We start from the raw sequence: 22,539 nt of genomic DNA, 5'->3' as shown, positions 1-22,539 counted from the left end.
TAAAACCACATAAGATTTCAAGTAATTATATTTGCGTCTTTAACATTACATTAATGAACCATGAGTTTCAAAAATGCTCAGAAGCATTCATCTTGGCTCTCTTCATAGAACTGTCTTCAGTAGAAAGTAGAGAGCCTATGTATTAAGTACTGGAGGTCACACAGTCAATCCAGTAATCTTTTTGGCTGAATTGATTCATGTAGTGAGTGCCTACTCTGAATCAGTTACTATTAAATATTATTAAATAAATACTGAATACACTTAAAAATTTGACACATAAGACTCAGTCTCACAGTCTAATCAGCGATCCAAGATCTCAGTATTCTTAAAGCTATACAGTTAGCTCCTCATGAACTAGGAAATTTTTTATTTCAAATTTTTATTTAAATTCTAGTTAACATATATAGCAAAATTGGTTTCAGATGTAGAATTTAGTGACCCATCACCCACATACAACACTTAGTGCTCACCACAAGTGCCCTCCTAAATACCCACCATCCATCCAGTCCATCCTCCGCCCACCTCCCTTCATCAACCCCAGTTGCTCTCATAGTCAAGAGTCTTGCATGGTTTGCTTCCCTCTCTCTCCTTTTCTTTTCCTTTCCTTCCCCTGTGTTCATCTGTTTTCTTCCTTAAACTCCACAGATGAGTGAAATCAGATGGTAGTTTTCTTTCCACTGACTGACTTATCTGATTTAGCATTATACAATCTAGCTCTATATGGTATTTCTTTTCTTTTTTTCTTTTTTGTTTATTCATTTATTTTGAGAGAGAGAGAGTGTGTGTGTGTGAACAGGGGAATGGCAAAGAGAGAGGGAAAGAGAGAATCCCAAGCAGGCTCCACTCTGTTAATGCCGTGCCCAAAGCAGGGCTCGATCTCACAAATCGTGAGATTGTGACCTGAGCCAAAATCAAGAATCAGATGCTTAATTGAGCCACCCAGGTGCCCCACAGGACCTTTCTTAATAGCCACAATCATTTAACTGTTCTATGAAACCTGATCCAGTGGTAGGCAAATAAGAATCCAAGGAATGGACTTGAACTCAATATATTTATGCCATCATCCCAGCAAAGACATAAGGAATATTGTTAGTAAGAAAGAGATAATGATGGAATCCAAGGAATGGACTTGAACTCAAAATATTTGTGCCGTCATCCCAGCAAACACATAAGGAGTTTTGTTAGTAAGAAAGAGATAATGATGGAGGGTGCCTGGGTGGCTCAGTCGGTTGAGCGTCCGGCTTCGGCTCAGGTAATGATCTCACGGTTTGTAAGTTCGAGCCCCGCATCAGGCTCTGTGCTGACAGCTCAGAGCCTGGAGCCTGTTTCAGATTCTGTGTCTCCCTCTCTCTCTGCTCCTCCCCTGCTCGTGCTCTGTCTCTGTCTCTCTCTCTCTCAAAAATAAATAAGCATTTGGGGCGCCTGGGTGGCGCAGTCGGTTGAGCGTCGGACTTCAGCCAGGTCACGATCTCGCGGTCCGTGAGTTCGAGCCCCGCGTCGGGCTCTGGGCTGATGGCTCAGAGCCTGGAGCCTGTTTCCGATTCTGTGTCTCCCTCTCTCTCCGCCCCTCCCCCGTTCATGCTCTGTCTCTCTCTGTACCAAAAATAAATAAAAACGTTGAAAAAAAAATTAAAATAAAAAAAAAATAAATAAATAAGCATTAAAAAATTAAAAAAAAAAGAGATGATGGATTAGGATAGTGTTTTGTAATCATTGAATGTATCATGCTTCATATCTGCAATATGATTTCTTCCTTCTGTTTTTCTTGTAAATAAATAGAAGTTGTTCTAGTTAAACAGGCTTATTCTCATAGCTGTTATATGAATGTATTTAACATTTAGTTTTTTTGGGCACTAACCTACAGGCTCTTTCATTATTTAGTAAGTTCTTTATGGATAGGTAGCATGCCTTATACTTAGCTCACTGGACTTGACATATTGCCTTACACTGTAGAATATTTGGTTTTTAATAATTGTTGAATAAATGCATAAACTAATATAGTAGAGTTTAGTGGAAAATATATACTAGTGTACAACTTATTTATATATTGGGGACCTTTGTAAACTCAAGAAATTGCTTCCAGAAAGTCAGTCCTAAATATAACATGTTCTATATTAATAAAAACATCAGAGATTTAAAAAATCACTTTTGAACAATTTCTCCTCAGTTCATTTGTTAACCACATTTGATCCAACTTTTGATTATTTGAAGTAAAGATATTAAGTCTGTAGATATTGTGATTCCTAATCTTTTTTTTAAAAAAGCAAATCCTGTTACTCTCTTTCAGATTCTTCTTTATGGTTACAATCTATGGAAAGATTCAAGTTTCTTCTTTTAGGTTCTCCAGGCTCATTGGCAAAATATTAGAAGAGAGAAAATAAAAGGGGGGAAATATAAACCATATTGAAGTAATAATTAGATAATGTCCCTGAATAATAGAATTATCCCTCCATCCAGCCCATTTGTCAGATACTAAATGAAAATGGAAAAAGATTCCTTTACTTTCTTCTCTATTAATGATCAAATAAAGAGCCTACCTGATCTCTCAGTCCCAGGACTCTGAGTTGTATGTGTTTGTAGAATAAAAAGCGGATAACCAACCCAAGACGTGATTTCCTTTTTCATTTAGTACGTTCTTTGTAACAGTCCTTTTAGTAATTAGATATTGGATAAATGGAGTGTTTCAGAAGTTCAGGGGGCTTAATGTAGAGACATGTATAGGTAACTATAGTGTTTTATGTCTGCATTGAAGCCCATACTATAACTTTGTAAATTAGGAGAATATTTTAATACTTTGGGCATTTAGTCCTATAACCTTTCACATTGACTTTGTGGGGAAAAGCCACTTTTCATCTTAGTCGAAGATGATGAAGGATATTTTATCCTCAGTCACAAGGTGGCAGCAAATATCAAGTATTTATACTTACCTAGCCTCTAGCTTAGAGAACTGTTTGGTTTTTGTTTTGTTTTGTTTTGTTTTGTTTTGTTTTGTTTTGTTTTTTCATTTAAATTAGGAACACTGTTTGAAATTCCTGAATTGATAAAGTATGGAGGATGTAATACTGCAGGCATCTTAGAATATTAGACTGTTCTAGTTGAAACATGATTAAATATTGAAACCATTTTACTTAATTTTTGAAGTTTATTTATTTTGAGAGAGAGTGAGAATGTGCCAGTGTGGGAGGGGCAGAGAGAGAAGGAGAGAGAGAGAATCACAAGCAGGCTCTGCATTGACAGCATTAAGTCCAACCCGGAGCTTGTACTCATGAACCACCTGGGCCGAAACCAAGACTCAGATGCTTAACCAGCTGAGCCACCCAGGTGCCCCTAAATATTGAAACCATTTTATAGGGAAAAAAATTAAAATTTTAAATTGATAACTTTAATATAAGTTAGCCTTATCACTTTTTTTCCCCGTTTTATTCATTTTTCAGTTTTGAAGATAACATCAAATTTTTCAACTTGGGCTGCAGGGACAAAGGAATAATAACTTTTTTAGCAGTGATAGACCTGTTGAGAATGCCTATTGAAGGGAAAAAACTGCATTTGTAATAGTTCTATATTTCATACTTGGGTGGCATTGTATAATACAGTACTCTGTATGAATAAGTATCACTAGATATTTGTTGACGAAATGATTAAAATAACAGATGAAAGAACTTTGTAGAGAAGTCATTTCGCAGATGTAATTTCAGAAGGAATAAGGATTTATTTTTGTTTATATGTTCATACAATATTCAGGTTTAATATACTTTAGTGTTAAAAATGAAATTTTGTTCATGAAGAAATGTCAGGGTACATTCTACAAATTTTCACTGGGTACGTACTAAGTAACAGACATTGGGCTGTGCAGCAGGAATATAGTGGTGAATAAGACAGACTGCACCCTGTATGAGTTATCAAACAGTTAGCTAACAGGAAATCTGAAGTGATAAGTTATTGCATCTGAGTGGTATAATCTAGAATTATTTAAGATAAACATTTTTAATATTTAAAATTTTTTGGTGACAAAATATTAAAATATTTCAGTTTACAACTTTAATTATATGGTGAGGTTATACCCTACATTAGGAAATATCCCAAATTGATACAGTTTCCTTCTTTGATACAATATTAAGGTTTCCTTTTATTAGAATGTATTTTTTACTCTCAGTAGTTGAGTTGTGTGTTTCTTGTTTTATTTGGATTTTGATCTCATTCTGCCTAACAATTTACATATTTTGGAGAACTTTACATATATTATTTACAGAACAAGTAAGAATCTGTATTTGTGATTCTACTATATGTTTTTTAGGCAGAAAATGAAGTATTTAGATAGGATGGGGTACCTGAAGCCTTATATGAGTCTCCTGTATGTCATTATTCACACACTGTTTAGGTGTTTCATGTAGGAGGACTCCTCTAGATGTGAAAATCAGTGTTGAGTAAAACAACACTGTCCCTACTCTCAAGGAGCTCTCTTCGTAGAGACAGACATTAGTCATATAACAGCACAAATGAGTTTGTAATTAATGAGACAAGGACAGGAGATGGTTCATAAGAGCATAGGAAACTGATGTAGATTAGCGTGTCTGAGAAGGCTCTCTTGTAGTGATCATACATGCAGAGATCTGAAGGGATGAGAGAGACCTAATGGCAAAGGTTGGTAGGAGTTGGCTGATCCCAAAACAGATTCGAGTTTTGAAAAGGTATCTATCTCTAGGTTCAGGGTAGAGACATAATCAGGTTCAGGGAGACGAAGTAAGAGCCTATTGTATTATGTAGGAGAAATGATGGCTGGAGTACAGTCAGTAATGAAACACGGACAGATGTGAGAGGCAGTTGACCCTTGAATAAGGTGGCGATTAGGGATACCAACTCCCCCGCATTGTCAAAAATCCTCATGAAATTTTGACTTCCCCCACACTTTACTAATAGCCTGCTGTTGGCTGGAAGCCTTGCTGATAACATAAAGACTCAATTAACATATATTTTGTGTATTATGTGTATTATATACTGTATTCTTTCAGAAAGTAAGCTAGAGAAAAAAATGTTAAATTGTAAGAGAAAATACATTTATAGTACTGTACTGTATCGGAAAAAATCCATGTGTAAGTGAACCTGTGCATTCCAAACCCATGGTCAAAGGTCAAATTGTATTTAATTTTTTTTTTTTACATTTATTTATTTTTGAGAGACAGAGCACAAGCAGGGGAGGGGCAGAGAGAAAAGGAGACACAGAATCCAAAGCAGGCTCCAGCTCTGAGCTGACAGCACAGAGCCTGATGCAGGGCTCGAACTCACAAACCATGAGATCATGACCTCAGCCGAAGTCGGATGCTCAACCGACTGAGCCACCCAGGCGCCCCAAGGTCAAATTGTATTTAAAGTTTAGGTGGTCTGTTTTCTTCTTAAATTCCACATGAGTGATATCATATGTTATTTGTCTTTCTCTGACTGACTGACTTCGCTCAGCATAATACTCCAGCTCCATCCACATCATTGCAAATGGCAAGATTTCATTCTTTTCAATGGCTGAGTAATATTCCACTGTGTGTGTGTGTGTGTGTGTGTGTGTGTGTGTGTGTGTGTGTGTGTGTGTGTGTGTTTATATATTTATATATACCACCTCTTCTTTATCCATTTATCAGTCGATGGACACTTGGGCTCTTTCTGTAATTTGGCTATTGTTGATAGTGCTGCTATAAACATCAGGGAGCATGTGTCTCTTCAAATTTCTATTTTTTTATCCTTTGGGTAAATACCTAGTAGTGCAATTGCTGGATGGTAAAGCAGTTCTATTTTTAACTTTTTAAGTGAGCAGTGGGTGTTGTATGCAAGTGATGAATCACTAAATTCCACACCTGAAACTAATATTACACTGCGTGTTAACTAACTGGGATTTAAATAAAAACTTGAAACTCTAAAATAAAGTTTAGGTGATAAGATGGAAAAGACATGCTGATTGATTTGACTAGACATGGAAGTTTAGGAATGGAGTGACACTAAAGGTGATACTTTGTTTTCTGATTTGTGTAAGAATGGCAGCCTATAGGCAGGAAACCATATTTGGGTTTAGACGTATTGAGTTTGAGGACGTTTCCATTCAAAGAGAAATACAGAAGGCAGTAGGGATACATGGGTCTAGAACTGTAAGGAAGAGGCTGGGTCAAAGATATAAATATAGGATTCATTCTGTTGTTCATAATTACTGAGATTGTCTGGGAAGAGAGTGTATAACAAGAGAAGGCAACTTAAACTGAGCCTTGAGGAACTCCTATCTCTGCTGTCAGAAGAACATGCAAAAGGGACCAAAACAGAACAGCAGAGGAGGTGGGGAAATAAGCCAGAAGGGGAAGGTGTTGCAAAAATCAGGGGAAGAGAGAGTCCTGCAGAAACAGTTCATGCTGATGAGAGGTTAAAATAAGAATGGACAATAAAAATATTGTCAAGCCTACCCAATTGAGTTTTCTACACTAATATTTATAAAATGTGCATTTTCGTTTTATTTAGGCACATCCACTATGCTGCTTACTAGAGTGAACTGTGCAGATTGGTCTGATTTATGTACTAAGCAAAATGTTACTGAATTTCCAGTTGTAAAGATGTACAAGGAAGGCAAGCACCCAGTATCTTATGCTGGTATGTTAGGAACTGAAGATCTCCTAAAATTTATCCTGCTGTAAGTATTCACATTCTTCCTAAGACATTAAAAATTTTAGGTCTATAAACCTTCTAATTCCCATGCTTTGTTGACATACTTTGAATAGGTTAAGGAGTAATGAATTGAGATAACAGGATAAACGGTGGGGAGAGCCTATCCACATAACTTTTGGGGAGATAGAAATTTTATTTAATGAGGGTGATTTTTTTTTTAATTACAAGAGTATTTAATTGTCTTTGTTTTGTCAGATATTTATCGTGTGGAATATAGTGTTTGCTAAGTTCAATATGTTTTATTTTTTATTTTTGCAAGCTGAAAAGTATCTTTAAAAATTAATTTTGAATGTAGTTATATATTCATCCAGCAATAGGATTTCATGCCCAGTGAACATAACATCTGTGCAGGAAGCAGAAGAATATTTAAGTGGGGAATTATATAAAGACCTGATCCCCTACTCTAGTGTGTCTGTGCTGGGACTATTTAGCCCAAACATGACCACAGGTGAGTAGAAGTGAACTTTTAAATTATGTAATAGTTAAAAACTTGCTTACTGGCTTTACTTTTAAAAAGGAATTAGTATCTTTTTAAATTATAGAGAACTCAAATTATAGAATTTTTAAAATGCAGAGAAATTTGAAGAAAAAACAAAAATCCAAAATTAGAGTTATTAAATTTTGATGTAATTCCTTCCCTCATTTTTCTTTGTACCTATGTATTGCATATTAATATGTTTTAATATAATTGGACTAATACTGTGTATCTAGGTTAGTAACTTGCTGTTTTTATTTAATATTACATGGGTTCATCTTTTCCATGTGATTAGTATTCTTCAAAAACATTATGGCTGTATATTTGGATAAATATACTGTAATTTAACTATTTACCAACAAATAACACCTGTTGTTTTCCTTTTTCTTTTTGCTGTGAAGAATATTTTTATTTATGCATCTTTGTGTGGAATTTAGACCATTTAATGGATAAATTTATAAGTTTATAAATTTATAAATTCCCAAAAGGAGAATAACTATGTTTTCTATAAGCTGTGTGTTATATGTGTTATTCATTTTTAGAAATGGGTTTTTAGTGCTTGTCTAATGAATTACAATGAGATTTTTCTGTAGTAAGGTTATTAAGTTCTTGTCATTTGTGTCAATTATTTTCCCCCAGTTTGGTTTTTAGCTTTGTTTAATAATTTTATATTTAACAGTTTAAAATTTGTTTCAAATCTATTGTTTTGATATTTCTTCCATTGATTTCAATTATAGAAAATCTCTATCATCTTTATCAGTTAGTATTCACCTGTATATTTTCTTTTTGCTTTAATTTATAATATTTTCTTACTCTATATTATCTTCCTTTGAATATTTTTTTAAATTGTGATAAAATACACATAACATAATTTACCATCTTAACTATTTTTCAGCATATAGTTCACTAGTGACAAGTATATTTACATTGTTGTACAACTAATCTCCAGAACTTTTTCATTTTGCAAAACTGTAACTCTGTACCTATTAAACAACTCTACATTTCCCTGTTGGCTTAGTCCCTGGCCGCCTCCGTTCCACTTTGTATCTCTATGAATTTGACTACTCTGGGTACTTCCTATAAGTGGAATCATACAGTATTTGTCTTTTATTGGCTGGCTTACTTAGCATGATGTCCTCAAGGTTCATCCATGTTGTATCATATGTCAGAATTTCCTTTCTTTTAAAGGCTGAATAATATTTTGTTGTATGTATATAGCACGTTTTACTTATCCATTCATCTGTTGATGGACACTTGGGCTGTTTTTACCTCTTGGCTATTGTGCATAATGCTTCTGTGAACATGGGTGTTCAAATATATCTTCAGGACTCTGCTTTCAATTCTTTTAGATATATACCCAGAAGTGGAATTGCTGTGTCATATGATAGTCCTACTTTTAAATTTTTGAAGAACCACTATACTGTTTTCCCTAATGGCTGTACCATTTTATATTCCCACCAGTAGTATACAAGGGTTCTAATTTCTCCATATCCTCAGCAACACTTGTTATTTTCTGTTTGTTTGTTTGTTTGTTTGTTTTGATAGTAGCCATCCTAATGGGTGTTAGGTTTTGACTTGATCATGGTTTTGATTTTCACTTTCCTAATAAGTAGTGATATTGAGCATCTTTTTATGTCTTGTTGGCTGTTTGTATATCTTCTTTGGAGAAATGTCTATTCAAGTCCTATGCCCATTTTTTAATCGGGTTATTGTTGTTGAGTTGTAGGAATTCTTTATATATTCTGGAAATTAACCCCTTATCATATATATGAATTGCATATATTTCTTTCTGTTCCATGGAATACCTTTCCACTTGTTGACTGTGTTCTTTGACCTTTTTTCTTTTTAAGTCTTTACCATTTAGATATTTTTTGTGCATGATATGAAGTTAGGAGACAACTCTATTTTTGTCTAAATAGTTAATTATCTGTTTTCCCCTCTTTTTTTTGATTCCACTGTCACCATATTAAATCCATGTCTGTATGTATGTATATATATCTGTTTAAATGTTTTCTCTTTTATTCACTTTTATCTCCCTAATATAATAGTTTTTTAATACGTGTTGAATATATAATTGGGTCAACTCTGGTTTGCCTTTTTTTGCCTGTTGACTCTTCCAGGTGAACTTCGGTTCTTTAAACATAATTGTCTCAACTTATTTGTATGTCCGTTGCTTGTTTTATGCTTCACTATTATCTCTTTAGTTAGTTTAGTCTACATGGAATATGCTTTCAATTTCTTCTGTCATCTTTTTCTCTATATAGGCTTCTATAGTCTTGTATTGTAAACTCAGATTATCATTATTCTTGAACTTTTTTTTTTGCATTATGTATTTCTCTTTGAATTTTTTGCATTTTTCTAGCATTTTATTATGAAAAATTTCAAACTTAAAGCAAAAGTTGATTTTATAGTGAACAGCCATATACCCATCATCTAGTTTCTACTATTAGCATTTAAATTGTACTTGACTTAGCACATGCCTGTGCATCTATCCATCCTTCCATCCATCCATCAATTACTTCATCTTATTTTTGATGCATTTCAAATGTTTTTTTTTTTTTTTTTATTTTTTTAAAATGTTTTATTCATTTTCTGAGAGAGAGAGAGAGAGCGAGCGAGCAGGGAAGGGACAGAGAGACAGAGGGAGACACAGAATCCAAAGCAGGCTCCACAGCCTGGAGCCTGACGTGGGGCTCGAACTCACGAAACAAGATCATGACCTGAGCCGTAGTCAGAAGTTTAACTGACTGAGCCACCCAGGAGCCCCAAATTAATGTTTTGTTTTTTTTTTTTCATTCCGCGTTGATACATTGCTGATAGCAATTAATTTTACCTTGTTAGTTTTACATAGATAGCATCATAGACTAGAGTGTTCTTTTGATATCACATCTTCTCTATTTTTAGACTATTTTTTTCTAGCTTCATAGGAATGTCCTACAATAAGTTTTAAAGGAAAGGTACACAGGGCATTCTTCCTAACTGGTAATATTGCTTAGAATGTTATTCTCTTGCTTTTGCATACAGATGGTTTCTTGACTAGGTAACAAAATCCTTAGTGGTGTTTTTTCTTTTTTCATCATGTTAGCTGTTGGCATTTATCTAACAAACCTGCCCCCTTACTTTTCTTTCATTTGAGATGAATTTCAAATCTGAATAAAATCTTTCAAGGATATTTTTATGGAAAGAATATCCCCATATCTAGCATCAAACTTACAGATAGTGGATACTATCTTCTATCTACTTATTAAGTTTGCTTTCTACAAGTTTCTGTCTAGTAATTTTTCCCCTCTACTTGGCCTTCACAATCTTTTAAAATAAAAGCCAACATAACTTACTAGAAAGAAATGATAAGAATATGAATGTGTGTTCTGTGACTTCCCATCTTAGAAGGCAAAATCCTAGAGGGGATAGCTTTTTCATTTGTATTTTTATGAAAAATTGTGAAATGAGGGAGTTTATTTTTTACTCCTGTATTTTTGCCTTTCTAATGTTTTTGCTTCCACCGTTGACTTTGTCTTCTGTCTACCTCTGGTGCCCTGAGGTTGTCATTTATTATTTACTCTGGGCCTCCTTCCAAAAAGGATTAAGGTCTTTAGATAATAAAAAGTACACATACAATAAAATCATTAAAACAAGAATAAGAGTTAAGCCATAAAAGAGTAGGGGATAATTATGTAGAATACTTTGAAAACACTGCAGTTGATCATAAAACTTAACCTTAAGTAATCTGGTATCAACTGGAAACAGAAAGATGAAATTTTTGCCAGCTAATCATCGTTATATGATAAATGGCAACATAAAAGTTAGGATGCTGACTCATCCACAGAGAAAACTTTTCCCTGATTGTAAATGCTGAGAGGGATTTTACATATATCTTCTATGTAAGAGATCAGCACAGGGAACAGTATACTTTATGATAATTTTGTACAAATGATAAGATTTACGTATAATTGTCTCTCAACACAAGTCAAAGGTATAGTGTTATAATATATAGAGATCGTTTTGCTGTGCCAGAATGATGTAATCTGGGGACAATGCTTTTTTATTATTTCACTAGATTGATTGTTCTCAGACTTTTCAGTCAGGTATTCATTTCTCTTTTTGTTGTTTTTGTTTTTTGCAGATGTCCAGGTGATAGTTACTGTACTTTCAATATCTATTGAATGAGAAAATGTGTAACAGTAAAAGGCTACTATGAATTCATTAACATTTTATGTGCATTTGTATTTGACTCATAAATATAACTACTGACATTTACTGTGCAGTTATTTTATATCAGATACTGATTTATTGTTCATGTAGATTCTAATGATTTAAAAAAAATTTTTTCAATGTTTATTTTTGAGACAGAGAGAGACAGAGCATGAGCAGGGGAGGGGCAGAGAGAGAGGGAGACACAGAATCTGAAACAGGCTCCAGGCTCCGAGCCGTCAGCACAGAGCCCGACGCGGGGCTCGAACTCACGAACTGTGAGATCATGACCTGAGCCGAAGTCGGACGCTTCACCGACTGAGCCACCCAGGCGCCCCGATTCTAATGATTTAACGATTAATATAATGCGAATTCAATGAGGGCGAAAATGTCTCCTTTGTCCATTGTTGTATCTGCGAGGTCTCTGTCTGTTTTTTTCCCTCTGTAATTAATAAGTATGTTGTGGGGATAGAATGTAAGACTTTGTAAACGTCCTGTTTCTCATTATACTTTTGCACTCCAATGTTAGAATCCATTGCTTGAAAGAGCTATCACTATGATGGTTGCCAGTGGAAAATTTCTAACTCCCTGTTCCTTCTATATACATACTCAAATAGTTCTCCTGTAAGAGCTTTTCCTTCTAATTTGTTTGTTTTTCAGTATGGACACCTGAGTTCTTATTTTATTCAGTGGGTTATAATCAGTTACAATCATTCATTTGCTAACATCTCAGATTTGGTCAGTGGGAGCCCCTTCAATCTGACTCCTGTGTCCTTTTGACATGTGTCCGTCATTCTTTCAGTATGTCCTTTTGGCACAAGATGTTCCCAGTTTCATTTGTGGGATCAGCCATTTCTCCAAGAGTCTAGGTTCCTTTTAGTGGGACATTGAATTCAGAAACCAAGATCTAGGGATTAGGAGTGCTTTTAGTTACTGGAGGGCTCTTGTTTCTCAACTCTTGTTGACAGAGCTAAAAAAATAAGTGTGTGTAGTAGTATGTGTATATATGTGTGTGTATAAATGTAACTATTCAATAAAATGTGATAGTGGGGAAACAGTATTGCTAAACTACTGTATTTATTTTATGCAATTAAAACATGTTTATAGTTACACAACTAAATATTATAACTATTATTACATCCCAGTTATATTAATTATAACTATCAATAAATCCCACATTTATTGTGATTTAAAAACCTTTTTATTTAGATTAACTGATTATTTTTTTATACTTGGGGTTGCAGTATATTCTGACATATATGCTGTTTTCACCAAGGAGGAGAATATGCTTGGTTTTAAGTGTTCAGAGGATAACTGGCAGTCTGGTTTAGTAGAAGTGGATATGTTTCTATAGTCTTAAATGCTTCCATTATGAGCAAGTAAATTTGTGAAGAGCCTTTTAAGAAACGTATTCATGAGTAGAGAGGCTTCTGTGTGAGGAAAGTACATGGAAATATTAGTGTAATTTTCCACTGTTCTTTACCGAAAAAGAAAAGAAGCTGAAACAGGTTCCATTATGTCATTGCTTTAGCTAATGATCATCAATTATTGACCAGAATTTAGCTCTGTTTTCTCTTAGAAATGAAAGTATAGGGACTCAGTTCTTTCCAGTTTTTTTCATATGTACCTTTTCTGCTTTGGTGTAACACAGGCTTTAGAAAACATTTTCTGTGATAGTAACAGTTTCTCATTAAATTCATGGTTATAAATAGCTCTGAATGCTGCCTACTAGCTGACTGTGCCACTTTAGTAAGTTGGCTTTCCTGCAGTGTTTCTCAGTCTTGTGGAAAGTATGCATCCTTTTTAGAGAACATAACCTTGTGGTTACCTGATGGTAAGAGTGCTGATGCTCACACCAGAGATATAGTCGTGACTGCTAAGGTACAGATCTTTTGGGTTCAGCATGTCCAGAGCACGAGGTGCTTTATGACTCAATTCTTCCATCATGAATTTTCTGTTTGAACTGCCATGAACCTTCCTTGTAGTGAGCTAAATTATCATTTGGTCTTCACTTGGCAAGAATACATCATTTATATAAGTTTTCCTCTGCTCTTTTCTCATTGGTCTGCAAGTATTTAATTCACAGTTGCTTCTTGGTTACAAGATAGTCATTAACATGAATCAGAATATACTATTACCTATGATACTGTATTCAGAATGCTATAGAAATAATAATTTTTAAATATCCTAACAAATGAGAAAAGACTGACACATAAATTAATCAAGGTTCAAAAGTAACAAAAACCCATTACAGAAAATACAGGAAATAAAAAAAGATACAAATCCCTCATAATTGCAGAATCCTAACACAGACATTATTAAAGGACTATAATTTCTAATCTTCTATTTTTTCTGTGCATATAGGTACTTTTAGATTTTGTAATGACAGTGCGCACATTATTTCACATATCTCCTTCTCTTTCCAAACTATATATAAGGCAACCAACTCTATTTACCCACCTTAGAGTGTAAATTAAAAAGCAACAAATATTTATTCAGTAACTCTGTATGATTAGAGTGCTGTAAATCTGATAAATCACATTTACAGTACATTTGTTTAGGGAACCATAATTGCATTATATCAATTTACATTTCTATAGTAATCAAATGTCATAAAAAGAACACCGATTTTAGAACCACTAAGTTATATAAGATCTACCTGTAAATATTTATCTTTATAATTAATTTCTAATAAAGCACAATCATTTATAAATCTGTCCATCGGTTGAATAGCACACATAATTTTAAAGGTTTCAGATTTTTGTCTTGTCTATGTATTTATAGCAAAAGAAGATTTCACCAAAGCGGGAAACTACCTAAGAGGATGTGTTATCACTGGAATTTATTCTGAAGAAGATGTTTTGATACTGTAAGTTTATTGGTCTTCTAATTTTAGAGAGGAAGAAGTTTGCAAAATAATACATTGCTAGTTTTTACACAGTTGAAGGAAAATAGGGCAGCAATATAACTAACTTTGATTTTTAATTAAATGTTTAATTTCCTTGTAAGAAGATCTGGGCAGCAGCATCTGGCTATTTAGAATTCTTAGATATTCTTTTGCTTTAGGCTAGAGTCCCTACAGGGGCAACCTTGGATTCATAATACTTTATCTTTCTATAAAAATTTTTCCGGTTTGGGTTCTATTATCTGCAGCTTTGGTTCTCTGAAATTGTCATAGTTTTGGGGGGAATTTTACTGCTTCAAGTGTCCAGGTTTTGATTTGCCACCAAGGTATATATAAAAATGAGAATTTCCCCATGTTGTTGCTCTTTTAGCCATGTAAGTTGCTTTATTTGTAGAATGTGGAACTCAGATATTTCACTTGCCTCAGAATGAAGGACTAAACATTTGGAGATTATTACATATACAATACATACAGTAATACATCTATATCACATTCTGCCTTAATGGCTTGTTTTCAAGTCCAGATGGAGTTAGTAAGCCCCCTCCCTAGTTTATCTTGCTTATTATAGTATTCCTAATTGTGATTTCTGAGCTTAAATCTTCCATCATGAACACTGGTGATGTATACTTTTGCTGATCAAGCTCCATTTCTGCCCATGAAGTCAATGACTTTTGAAAAGTAAATACTGAACTCCAGATCTTTAAGAAATAAGAGACTTATTCACCTGATACATGGATAGTCACCCACTATGTTCTGTTCTGCTGTCATTGTGCATTAAACTAAGATCCAAAGTGCTAGACCAGTAGTTTTCAGAGTATGTTTTATTTATAACCAAATGATCAGCTTAAGAGGTAATCTAAAGGCTGGACTGTCCACTAATGTTTATAATATTATGTTTATACTTGGTTCTAGCATCAGTTTTTACATCATATAAATGTGACTACTTCAGGGGTGGTTTTACAGAAATCATTTTTTTCTGTTTAGTGATTTCCCTTTAGTTTAGTTAGCAAAAGTAGTGGTAAGAAGGAGCAGATTTAGGCTGTGTTACAGTGGAGAGAGCATAGAGTTTATATCTGGGGCACCTCAGTTTGAATCCTGTCTCTGCCATTTATCACTCTCTGAGTCCTGGTTTCCTCATCTATAAAATGGGGGTGATAGTGGCTTACATTATAGGGCTGTTCTGGGGTTAAGTGAAAACTAAAGGCATCTAAAAGAGTGCCTGGCAAATAGTAGGTTTCTAATAAATGCTTGTCTCCTTGCTTAGCAGTATGGTGAGCAGTCCAAAAAGATTGAGAACCATTCAGTATGTTCCTAATCCTATTTAGACATTTTCTTGATGAGTAAGTTGTCTAGAAAAAAAAAAAGAATCTGTCTAGATTATTATCTGTTGCTTTCTTTTAATCTAGGTTGTCAAGGCTCCTAAATTTCTTCAGACAGCCTCACAAAGAAGATAAATTTGCCTGCAAATTGAGTTCATTTCTTCCTTAGTAGTAGGGCTTCTCATTTGCTGCCTCCCAATCTGACCTCTTGGTGTAATTATTTGTTTTTGATGACTTGCTATATTTTATTGGAAATTTTAATACTACGTTTCTCCACAGGTCAAATAAATATGGGGCAACACTTCCAGCTCTGCTGCTGGCCAGACACAAAGAGGGCAAAGTAGAGAGCATTCCATTCGCTAACTCCCGTGTGCAAGACATAGTTCAAATAGTGACAAATGCATTACTGGAGACATTTGTGAGTGTATTTTATAATAAGGATATTATTTGAAATAGAGAATCTAGAAGAGTTAAAAATAGTATATTTTAATACACAATTTTCCAGCTTTTTTTGGCAGAGGGCATGATGTTTTGTGAGCTGAAAATTCATTGGGTTGCTCTGTTTTGTTCACTCATTATGAATATAGCTTCTCTAGTCCACTGCCAAAAGTTTACATGTTTTTGGATGATTTTTTTTACTGTGGAGACTAGTGTAGCTGATGGCTAGTTGAAGGAAGTACTCAACCTAGGCTGAAACTTGGTATAGAGCACATGGATTCTGGGGAGTCAGACTGCCTAAGTTTAAATCCTTGCTAGTTTCCTTACTGGCTCTTTGTTAACTTCTCTGTGCCTCACTTTCCACATGTGTAAAATGTAGTTGGTAGTAGTACCTGCTGCAGAGACTTATCATGAGAACCAAATGAGACCTGTGTACAGTGTTTTGGGTAGTGTTTGGCCACTGGTAAACATTAAACAAATGTTAGCTAAGATTCTTATTTATACAGTTTTAGAACAAAGTAGTGTCTTATGAAAGGCCTTTTCCAGTGCTTCCTTTGAAAATAGTGGATTCAAGGGCATGACACTTTTAACGTGCTTTTCTTGATTTCACTTGTTTTCGCATTTTATTAAACATAGCTAGAATGTAACAAGTTTATGCTTTTCTATATTTCTAAAGTGACATAAGCATTATAATCAGCAGTAAATAATGACCATCCTCCTGTTACTATGTTTCTTGCCATGATAATCTAAATGACATTACATTTTAGGTTAAATTAATGGCTGTAGCCTTTATTAAGTGTTTTTGTGGCATTGGTTCTGTTCCCTCCCCCATTCAAGTTACAGGTTGTAATTAGTCAAATCATTAATATTTTCATGATGTAGTTTTCCAAATTATTAAAGTAACATTTTTGTCTTCAATGACATATTAAATGAATATTTATTTAGCCATAAACATAGTGTAATATTTTTGGAATTATTATCAGCCTTTACCTTTTTTCTCCCAGACAATACAGAAAACTATGAAAGAAAAAAATTGAAATCAGCTGTAACCTCTTTAACCAAATTTAAAATTGGGGGAAATATTTTCCCAAAATTAAAAAAAATCCCATGTGTATATATGTGATTGTCTTTTTATCTTAAGAGATATTTCCATCAAGAAATGAAGACACACACACAATGTTTTTTTAGTATCTACATAATATTCTGTTGTACTAAAAAACCACAATTTGTTTAATTTCCTGTTGTGGAATATTTGTCTTTAGTTTTATTTTACTCAGGGACCAACCTTGAGGATAATCTTTGGGTGTTTCCATGATTACATAATCATGGTAAATTCACAGAATTTGAATTGCTAGTCCAGAGGGCGTGTGTATGTTTAAGGCTGCTAATACTTATTCCTATTTTGTACAAGAGGAAATTTGAACATTTTACTCTTTCATCTTTGCGTAATATATAAAAATTGGTATCTATTTTTTTGTTAAGATTATATGCTTTATGGCTGAGAAAGTTTGGGCAAACTTAGCAACTATCAGAATCTGTTTATTTTTAAGGCACATGTGATAAGCATTGTGGCAGTATTTCAGTTTACAATGTTTTGGTTTGCAGCATTCAACTAAAAACTGAACAGCTGTAATAAAAATTGTTTTGCTTTTAGTTTATGACCTTTCCATAAATTCTAAAACCCTCAAGTGGTTGTTACATTTCTTAAAGCTTCTCTGTGTTGGGAGATTTAAATGAGAGTATGTAGCAGCCAGCCAGCTGCAAGCTCATCTCCTGGCCTGCACTGAAGTACTAGAAAGACTTTGGTTTCTTCATCTGGATAGGGAAGAGGACTGGATGACCAGACAGTAAACTTTTTTTATATGGCATGATGAAACTGATGACAAATTAGGCCAGGGAAATATGCCCAAATCTGAAAAACATGATAATTAACTACATGAGCAATGATCTATCCAAGGCTGTCACATTTAAACATCCTTCTGAACAAATAGTTCTAGCACTTTTCTCAGATACATTGAGTTCCTTTTTTATGGTTTTACTATGCATAAGTTACAGCCTCTTGTATACTCAAATAGCCAAAGGACACCTTCCAGTTACCATGTTTGATGACCTTTCCTGTAAGTAGCAACCAAAACCATTGACAATGCTTTTCCTTCTCAAAATTCTCTATTCTTCTGGCTTTTGCAATTCCAGATACCTTCTTCAACCCTCTGGCCACTCTAGAATTACATCTTCAACCCCTTTTTCTTCTTTCGCTGTTTTTTCTTTAGGAAATTTTATCCATACCCATAATTTCTACTATCATTATACCAGCTGATGATTCCAAAATTGAAGTTTCTGATCTTTTCTCCTAAACCCACAGAACTCTTAGTCTTTCTTCCCTGAAATGTGTCACCTGTGTGTCTTTTCACAAATGTGTATTCTAGTTAGTCATCTTTCTAAAACAGACCTAACCATGTCACTCATTTGATTCCAGATCTTCTCAGTATTCCTGGGAGTTAGAAAACCTACCAAGACATTTTACCATCTGGTCTTATGGCCACATTTGCCTCTTGCATGCCTAAGTCTGGCATGCTTCACTCCTACTGTTACCAGATGGCATGTATCCCTTCACACCTCTCTGCCTGTCCCCACAATGCTCCCTATATCTGGAATCCTGGCTCTGTCAGGATTCTGTCAAGATCTTGGTTTTTGCCTTCTTCTGTCAAGATCTTGGTTTTTGCCCAAGACCAGATCAGATATCACTTCTGAAGTCATCCATGAGCTTCCCTACTTTGTTTCCTTAGCTTAATTTTATTGTCATACGTTAATTCTTTCTTGGATCATAGCAGTTTGTGTACCTGTCTCCTCCTCTAAAGTATGAGCTCTTTGAGAGCAGGGAAAGTAAAGTATCTTGGTTCTTTTTGATTCAGTATCCAGCATCACATCTTGAGCTTTGTAGTTCAGGTGGCTCTATCTCCCTTAATGTTTCAAATCTGTTCAGAGTGAGGAGATCTGCTAGCCTGATGAGATGTGTCAATTTTATGAAGGGGATGGAACTCATATAGAAGATGAAAGATGATGAAAGATGATAGTTAATATAAGAAGACAACATAGGGAAATTTGGAGAAGAGAGGATCTAAGATAGGAAAGAGGAATGTATAAGAAGAGGATTTTGAGTGTGTAAGAGAAAGAATTAGAAGAAAAATGAGAATTGACAGAGGAAAGTGGCTCTGAGAACTAAATAAGGAAAACTACATACCAGAGCCTGGTATTTAGCTTAAACCAAAAAAAAAAGAAAAAGAAAAAGAAAAGAAATGAGACTGATGTTTTTATTTGTGTAAACATGTTTTTTATAATATTACACTAAAATCTGTAATATTGAAACAAAATAAGATTTTTAAGGAATCATAGATGTTGAAAGATATCTTAAAATTTTTGAAAAAAGAAATGCTGATATTTAATGTTAGATACAATAAGAGTTTTGTTTGTCATATGTCACATGTTGGCTAATCTGGTCCAGATTTTAGCATAAGAAGTTATTAGAAGTGTTACATCCTTGTAAAACAGGGAGTTTAAGTTATTTTGAAATTTGTACTTTTTTTTTTTTTTTAATTTTTTTTTTTCAACATTTATTTATTTTTGGGACAGAGAGAGACAGAGCATGAACGGGGGAGGGGCAGAGAGAGAGGGAGACACAGAATCGGAAACAGGCTCCAGGCTCTGAGCCATCAGCCCAGAGCCTGACGCGGGGCTCGAACTCACGGACCGCGAGATCGTGACCTGGCTGAAGTCGGACGCTTAACCGACTGCGCCACCCAGGCACCCCCTTTTTTTTTTTTTTTTTAAATAACTCATTAAGATAAAGTGGGCTTAAATAAAAAGCTCTTGAGGGGTGCCTGGGTGACTCAGTCGGTTAAGTGTCCGACTTTGGCTCAGGTTATGATCTGGTGGTTTGTGGGTTTGAGCCCTGCGTCAGGCTCTGTGCCGACAGCTCAGAGCCTGGAGACTGCTTCAGATTCTGTGTGTGTGTGTGTGTGTGTGTGTGTGTGTGTGTGTGTGTGTGTGTCTCTCTCTCTCTGCTCCTACCCCGCTTTCTCCCTCCCTTTCTCTCTGTCAGTCTCTCCCAAAGATAAACATTTTTAAAAATTGTAAAAAAATGAAAAGTTCTTGATAGTCACAGGTTTAGTCACTAAAGCAAAATCTCCACTTAAATATGTTTTAATTACATTTTATAGACTAAACTTGCATGATTGATCTGAACATTATTTTCTATTTTATGCCTCATCATTTTCCATGTTTTTTTTCTTTTTTTTTAATAGCCAGAAATAACTGTGGAAAACCTTCCCGTTTATTTAAGACTTCAGAAACCATTACTTATTTTATTCAGTGATGGCAGCATAAATCCTCAGTATACAAAAGCAATATTGACGCTGGTAAAAGAGAAACACTTGGATTCACTTACCCCTTGCTGGTTAAATCTGTAAGTATATTTTTATTTTTTAATATGCAAAAGGTAAGAAACTGTAATTACTACATTTTCATTAGGAAATGAAACTCTCTAACTGTACCTTTGGAGTTAATATGGGACGAGTGTGTATATTATCAGGATATTTTAGTAACTAAAAGATGACCTTGTTTTAGATTGAATTCTTTTCTACGATGAATTTTATTTTGTTGACTGGTATTTTTTTTTTTTTTCAGATCCATTGAGGTGTAATTGACAAAATTTTAGGATATTTAAAGTGTACATTGTGGTGATTTGAAACATGTATACATTTTGAAAGGATTCCTCCATCTAAGTAACATATTCATTACATCAAACATTTAAAAATGTATATATATGCCCTACAAGAGATCCTAAGGGGGATCCTGTGAGACAAAGTACCAGAGACATTGCTACAAGCATAAAACATACAGACATCACAATGACTCTAAAGCCATATCTTTCTATAATAACACTGAATGTAAATGGACTAAATGCGCCAACCAAAAGACATAGGGTATCAGAATGGATAAAAAAACAAGACCCATCTATTTGCTGTCTACAAGAGACTCACTTTAGACCTGAGGACACCTTAAGATTGAAAGTGAGGGAATAGAGAACTATCTATCATGCTACTGGAAGTCAAAAGAAAGCTGCAGTAGCCATACTTAGACAAACTAGAGTTTAAATTAAAGGCTGTAACAAGAGATGAAGAAGGGCATTATATAATAATTACAGGGTCTATGCATCAGGAAGAGCTAACAATTATAAATGTCTATGCGCCGAATACGGGAGCCCCCAAATATATAAAACAATTACTCACAAACATAAGCAACCTTATTGATAAGAATGTGGTAATTGCAGGGGACTTTAAAAATGTATATATATATGTTTAATTTTCGGGGGGAGGGGGACTAAGATTTAAGTTCTGTTGTCTTAGCAAATTTCAACTATATAGTATTACCAACTGTACTCACCATTTATACATGAGATCATCAGACCTCATTCATCTTGTAGCTGAGAGTTTGTTCCTTTCCCCATCCTCTTCCTATTTCTCCCAACCCCCAGTCCCCAGCAACAACTTTTCTTCTGTTTCTGTGAGTTTGACTTTTTTAGACTTTTCACGTAGAAGTATTTGTCTTTCTATGTCTGCCTTATTTCACTTAGTGGAATGCCCTGAGTCCATCCATGTTGTAGCAAATGGCAGGATTTTCTTCTTTTTCATGGATGAATAATATTCCATCTTTATCCATTCATTTGTTGACAGACACTTAGGTTGTTTCTGCTATCTTGGCTGTTGCAAATAATGCTGCAATAAGCATGGGAATGCATGTATTTCTTTACTGTCTCGTTTTTATATCCTTTGGCTACATACCCAGAAGTAGAATTGCTAGGTCATATGGTAGTTCTATTTTCAATTTTTTGAGGAACCTCCTCTGTTTTCAACAGTGGTTGCACCAATATACATTCCTACCACCAGTTCTTGAAGGTTCCCTTTTGTTCACATCCTCAACAATACTTGTTATCGTTTGTCTTTTTGATACCAGCCATATTAACAGGTTTGAGGTGATATCTCATTGTGGTTTTGGTTTGAATTTCCTTAATATTACTCATCTTGAACATCTTTTCATGTACCTTTTGGCCATCTTTATGTCTTCTTTGTAAAAATGTCTATTCAATTCCTCTGCCCATTTTTAATTGGATTATTGGTGTTTTTTGCTGTTATGTGAGTTCTTCCCTCATTTAGATATTCACCCCTTACCACATATGTGATTTGCAAATATTTTCTCTCGTTGCAAAGTTTACCTTTTATTTTAGTAGATGGTTTCCTTTGTCTGTAGAAGATTTTGAGAACGAGTGAGTGGGGGAAAGGGGAGAGAGAGAGAGAGAGAGAGAGAGAGAGAGAGAGAGAGAGAGAATCTTAAGCAGGCTCCATGCTCAGCACAAAGCCTGACTTGGCACTCAATCTCTTGACCCTGGGATCATGACCTGAGCCCAAATCAGGTATCAGAAGCTCAATCGACTGAGCCATCCAGGTACCCATATGCAG

General features: G+C 34.8%; 1 protein-coding gene across 4 annotated transcripts in view; it reads left to right on the top strand.

Moving 5' to 3' along the window:
• The window catches only part of TXNDC16 (thioredoxin domain containing 16), a 139,267-nt gene that overhangs the window by 87,550 nt on the left and 29,178 nt on the right, over positions 1 to 22,539 (top strand). For all 4 annotated transcript variants that reach the window (XM_045450968.1, XM_045450967.1, XM_045450969.1 and 1 more), the window contains 5 exons: positions 6,493 to 6,661; positions 7,008 to 7,144; positions 14,147 to 14,231; positions 15,866 to 16,004; positions 20,326 to 20,486. In XM_045450968.1, the coding sequence (XP_045306924.1) occupies positions 6,493 to 6,661; positions 7,008 to 7,144; positions 14,147 to 14,231; positions 15,866 to 16,004; positions 20,326 to 20,486 (691 nt within the window). The remainder of the gene's footprint in view (positions 1 to 6,492; positions 6,662 to 7,007; positions 7,145 to 14,146; positions 14,232 to 15,865; positions 16,005 to 20,325; positions 20,487 to 22,539) is intronic.

This window comes from Leopardus geoffroyi, chromosome B3 (assembly GCF_018350155.1).
Source record: "Leopardus geoffroyi isolate Oge1 chromosome B3, O.geoffroyi_Oge1_pat1.0, whole genome shotgun sequence".
NCBI classification, from domain to species: Eukaryota; Metazoa; Chordata; class Mammalia; order Carnivora; family Felidae; genus Leopardus; species Leopardus geoffroyi.
The sequence above is the reverse complement of the archived record's forward strand: the minus strand, read 5'-3'. Positions and strand labels throughout refer to the sequence as shown.